Here is a 5,486-nt window from a genome sequence, read left to right on the forward strand (position 1 = left end):
ATTGTGCAGTAGTTTGAACATTCTTTGGCATTGCCTTTCTTTGGGATTGGAATGAAAACTGACCTTTTTCAGTCCTTTTGGCCACTACTGAGTTTTCCAAATTTGCTGGCATATTGACTGCAGCACTTTAACAGAATCATCTTTTAGGACTTGAAATAGCTCATCTGGAATTCCATCACGCCCACTAGCTTTATTTGTAGTGATGCTTTCTAAGGCCCACTTGACTTCACATTCCAGGATGCCTGGCTCTACGTGAGTGATCACACCATTATGGTTATCTGGGTCATGAAGATTTTTTTTGTATAGTTTTTCTGTGTATTCTTTCCACCTCTTCTTAATATCTTCTGCTTCTGTTAGGTTCATACCATTTCTGTCTTTTATTGTGCCCATCTTTGCATGAAATATTCCCTTGGTATCTCTAATTTTCTTGAAGAGATCTCTAGTCATTCCCATTCTATTATTTTCCTGCATTTCTTTGCAATGATCACTGAGGAAGGCTTTATCTCTCCTTGCTATTCTTTAGACTAATACAAGATGGTAGAGTTGAAGAACTTGTGCTCATCTTCTCCATCAAGAACTCCAAAATTGCAACTTGCTGCTAAACAACCATCAACAGGAGAATGTTGGATCCCACCAAAAAAAGATACCCCACACATAAGGGCAAGGAAGAAACCCCAACAACACAGTAGGAAGGGCAAAATAACACTTAGAACCAAACCCATACCCACCAGAGATGCTCAGAGGGCTCAAACGAAACCTTGTGCGCACCAGAGGCCCCACAGAGACTGGACCAGACCTGCCTTTGAGTGTTTGAGTATCTCCTATGGAGGCATGGGTCAGCAGTGCCCTGCTGTGGGGATAGGGGCTCTGGCTGCAGCAGACCTGGGTCATGTAACATGTGGCATAAGCCCTCTTTGGAGGAGGTCGCCATTAATCCCACCATAGAGCTGCCGAGCAGATGACCCACAAACTGCAGAAAAATTATACCAAAGAAATTCTCAAACTGTTAAGAAAGTTCTAGGACCCACAACAGACTTCCCAACCTGGGGATCTGGCAGAGGGACTGAGAACCCCCAGCAAATCTGACTTTGGAGGCCAGTGGGATTTGATTACAGAACTTCTACAGGACTGGGTAAACAGACTCTTGGAGGGCACAAACAAACTTGAGGCTTCATAAGGAGTTGGAAATGTGGATTTTCATGTGAAATAAAAACACTGCAGCTACCAAACACTTAGGGAAGAAATAGTACACATTTTATACATTCTTTTCATAAAAACTCCCTTAAGAGAAACCAAACGCATCTCTGGGCCACCTTCAAGACACACAGGTTTGTAGCCCCTGATCTGAAGCAAATCAAGCTTGCATGCACTTGTGTCCAGAGTGGAGCCAGGGCCTTCTGGGTCCTCTGTGGGGGGTGGGGGTGGGGTGGAACAGGTAGTTGGCATGACCGTGTTTTGTTTCAGACCCTCTGAGGAGCCTTTCACATGCTTTTATTCATTTAATTGACACAAATCAGGTATTAAGCCCATTGCACAGATGAGGAAACTGAAGCTCTGGTGAATAACTTGCCCAGGATCATCCAGCTCTAAAGTGTCTCCTCCAGGCCCCCACAGCCTCCTTGTCATTCTGAGTCTCCATCTCCCCTCCTCCTTCTATGCCCTTCTGGCACACCCTCCTCCTTCCTCTGTCTCAGCCATGACCTTCCTGGCTCACTGTCTTCCAGTCCACACGCCTGGCTGCTGGGAAGACAGGGCTCAGCCTCATCTAGACTGTGCTCTGATGTAGGACGTGCTATGGAGAGTGGTACCATGTCAGTGCTCACAGATAGAGTAGAGGAACTGAGGCCCTGAGAGGGCACAGGCCTTACCCAGGGTCACACAGAAGGAACCCCCATGTCTCTCTTTCCCCAAGGTCTGCTTCTGTGGTGTTAAATGGACCCAAAGTTATTATTTAGCCTTAGGTGTAAATCGCAGGGTCATTTTAACAGTAAATTGGGAACAAATTCAGGAACAGTCAGAGTGACACCCCAGCCTGTCTCTCAGCCAGTGTCCCGCCCCCACCCCTGGCAGTGCCCGCTGGGAGGCCAGCAGGCTCCAGGGCTCCACTGGCAATTGGGGCTCAAGGAGCTTTGGGAGTCCAGGGAGGTTCTCAGGTTTGCTTTGTGTTTCTCTTTCCAGCCTCAGCTTGTCCCAGGGTTTATTATCAGCAAAAGTAACAAGGCCCCTGATGGCAGGAAGCTGGCTGGGGCTCAGGGTGCTGGCCCTTCAGCCCTGGGGGCCTCTCAGCAAATAGTCCCTTGGAAACAGGGCGGCTGTCCCTGCGGAGGGGGCAGGCTGGGAGGGGCCTCACTCCCCCAACACTGGACCCTGGAGGAGCCCCTGTGTGAGCAGGACGGCAGCCCTGGCTGGCGGGACTGTCTTGGGCAGGTGACCTGGGCAATTCCGTGGTCTCCAGGGTCCCTGTCACTCTGGCCATGTGTTCCTGTCACAGCCCTGAAACCCCTTCAGGACCCTGTTCTCCTGTCTCAGTTCCAGTCCAGGCCCCTCCTCCATGGCGAAGGTTGGCCCCATGCCTGCATCCCTTCTGGGTCAGAAAACCCCTACTGGGCTGCCTCAGGGCCACTGGGACCCTGGGATCCCCCCAGTCATCTCCATTCTGCCCGCACCACCCCCCCGCCCCCACCCCAGTCCCGGGAGCATCCTCAGGGCTGTCACCTCCCAGGGGTCCTGCAGGGGCCTCCTCTTTCAGCTCCTGCCCTTAAAAGGGGGCCAAACATCTATCCATCCCCACTGCCTTCCTGGGATGCCCTAAAAGACTCCACGTCAGCCTCAGACACAGCATCCTTGTTCATTTCCAATCCCTTCTTCCCAGCTTGGGAGCTGCTAACCAGTCTGCCAGGCCGGGAAACTCCTCACAGGTAGGACTACTCCTAGATCTTTCCAGACTTCTACCTAGATGGCAGCTTTGGAGCTTCAGAGCCCCAAATTATGTTAATTTATTCTTCGGTTCCTCAATGATGTTCTACTTTGGAGTCACACTGGGTGGGGAGTCTCTCCTCCCCAGGAGGGAAGAGTCACATGTGAAGGCAAAATGGGGGGAGCGGATTCAGAACAGTCCCTACTCCCACGTCATCTTGTCCCCACGGCCTTGCTCTCACCCATGGCTCCTCCCTGCTCACCTCTGAAGCTGCCGTCCTCTGGGTGGGGATGTGTCCCCTCAGATGGCAACTCCTTCTAGTGATGCTGCAGGGAGGACAGGCCGGGATACTTCAGATTGTCCTGGGTGTATCTTCAGATGCTGTGGAAGGAGGCTGTGGCCCTGAAGGTGTGTCCTGGGTCCCGGAGCCTCAGGCTTTGGTCCTGGGCTCCCACCCACAGGCCCTGCTGACATGCTGGGTTGTAGAGGAAAGTGTTCAAATCCATGGCTTTGGCATTTTTATATGAGGTTACTACTCCTAAACTTTGACCTTAGAGAAGGCCCTTGATTCACCAAGCCTTAGTTTTCTCATCTGTAAAATGGGGTTAGCAGTAGAATCCACAGTTCCTTTTCTGAAACCCTTGGAGTCAGATCTGCTCCAGACAGGTTAAATAGTACATCTACTCTACATGACATCACACCCCACTGGGGTGTGAACACACCCTATATTCAGACATTAGTGTTTCTGCAACTGAACATTTGAAATTTCACACTAAGTGAATTAAATAGATATCATGAATTGTCTCATGTCTGTTCAGGTCAAATTTTGTTACCGAAAAATTTTTCAAAAATTTGTTTTCAATTTTGAGAGACTCGAAGGGTTTGGATTGCAGATAAGGACCATCCTTCTCTGTGTCTCCATAGATAATGGCACACAGTCAGAGATCCTCAATGTTCATGGTTTGAGGCCAGACTCAACCCAGCTCTGAGGTTTGGGATAAGACAAGTATCCTGACAAGGCCAACAGTGATGAGTAGGGAGAACCATTCAGGAGAAGCTGTGCTGTTACCCAAGCAACCGGGCCATTTGTTCTAACTCCCCAGACCCCGAGCCTCTGCTGTCACAGGTCTCTGAGCCTTTCTAGCTGAATCTCTCTTAATCAACTTCCAGAACTGGATCTTTTTACAGTGGTTACTCAGAAGATCCTGCCACCCCAGTGACTGTGACCTGCCTGACCGTCACGGCACCATGTCCAACTCAGGAGCAGCTCTATACCTGGCTGACTTGGACACCACGTGCTGGTTCCTCCGCCTGCCACAGCTTTTTTCCACCTGCATGTCCTTCTCTCTGGTGGCCGACATGGGCATTCACAGGGGGTACGTAGGTAACTGGTTTATGTCCATCTGGTGCTTCTGTTGTGCGGTGACCCTCATTGTCCTCACAGTTGAGTTACGTAGGTTCCCATCCGAGTTTCCTTTCTTCTGGTACTTATCTAACACCTACGCCTGCTACACTGCCCTCTTCTGTCTCTCGGCCTCCATCATCTACTCCCTCACCTACGTCCAGTTCCTGCCTTATGGTCCTCACCGGGACCAGGCCATCGCTGTTACTGCGTTCTCCTACATTGCGTCTGTGTTTTATGCCATGGAAGTAGTCAAAATGTGGGAGCGCTGCAAGATCTACAAGACCTCCTGCTATGTGCTCACCGTGCCAGGCCTGCTGAAGGTGCTGGAGACCTTCATGGCCGGCATCATCTTCGCCTTCATCAGCAACACCTCCCTGTACCTGCACCAGCCGGCCCTGGAGTGGTGTGTGGCCGTGTACTCCATCTGCTTCATCCCAGCAGCCCTGGCCATCCTGCTGAACCTGGGACAATGGGAATACAGGCTGCCTGGGCCCTTCCCCCTCTTCCAGCTTGTGCTCAGCCTGCTCTCCGTCCTCCTCTATATCAGTGCTCTGGTCCTCTGGCTGCTCTACCAGTTCAACAAGGAGTTCGGCGGGCATCCTCAGCGGTCTAGTGATGAGGACTGCAAGGACGAGCTCGCCTACGACATGTGCGCCTGGGACCAGCGCCTGGCTGTGGCCATCCTGACAGCCGCCAACCTGCTGGTTTATGTGACCGAACTGGGGTACTGGGCCTGCCAGGTTTCTGTGGAAACTAAGGCTCTGCCCAGGGTCTCCTGATCCCCTCTGCTCATAGGAAGTATCTTTACAGAGTTCTGATATCCTCTTCTTGGCTCCCTCTCTCCCTCCTCACATCCTTCCCCCTTCATCTCACTCTCTTTTCTGCTTCCTTCTCCCCTTCTCCATCTTCTTCCTGCTTTCTTTGGTTGCCCACACATTGTTTTGACTTTTTCTCTTGCTGCTCTCATCTTTCCTTCATTTCCTACTTTTTGGCCCTTTTCTGGTCATCCTTGGTTTTCTCATCTCCTGTGTCCTGACCACCTCTCCCCATCTTCCTTCTTCTGATCCATCAGGACCTGAGACTCCTTCCTTCTCTACCCACCGCCCCCTCCCACCTCCTAAGGTGCTGACTCCACAGCACACGGCCGTCTGTGCAGCTGTTTAC

General features: G+C 51.3%; 1 protein-coding gene across 1 annotated transcript in view; it reads left to right on the top strand.

Moving 5' to 3' along the window:
* Positions 1–5,101, top strand: part of LOC104989448 (myeloid-associated differentiation marker-like) — a 10,885-nt gene extending 5,784 nt beyond the window's left edge. The window contains exons 2-3 of the mRNA XM_010841127.1: positions 1,989–2,053; positions 4,221–5,101. Coding sequence (XP_010839429.1) covers positions 1,989–2,053; positions 4,221–5,101 — 946 coding nt within the window. The remainder of the gene's footprint in view (positions 1–1,988; positions 2,054–4,220) is intronic.
* Positions 5,102–5,486: the final 385 nt, after the last annotated feature.

Source organism: Bison bison, unplaced genomic scaffold, assembly GCF_000754665.1.
Source record: "Bison bison bison isolate TAMUID 2011002044 unplaced genomic scaffold, Bison_UMD1.0 scf7180017864155, whole genome shotgun sequence".
NCBI classification, from domain to species: domain Eukaryota; kingdom Metazoa; phylum Chordata; class Mammalia; order Artiodactyla; family Bovidae; genus Bison; species Bison bison.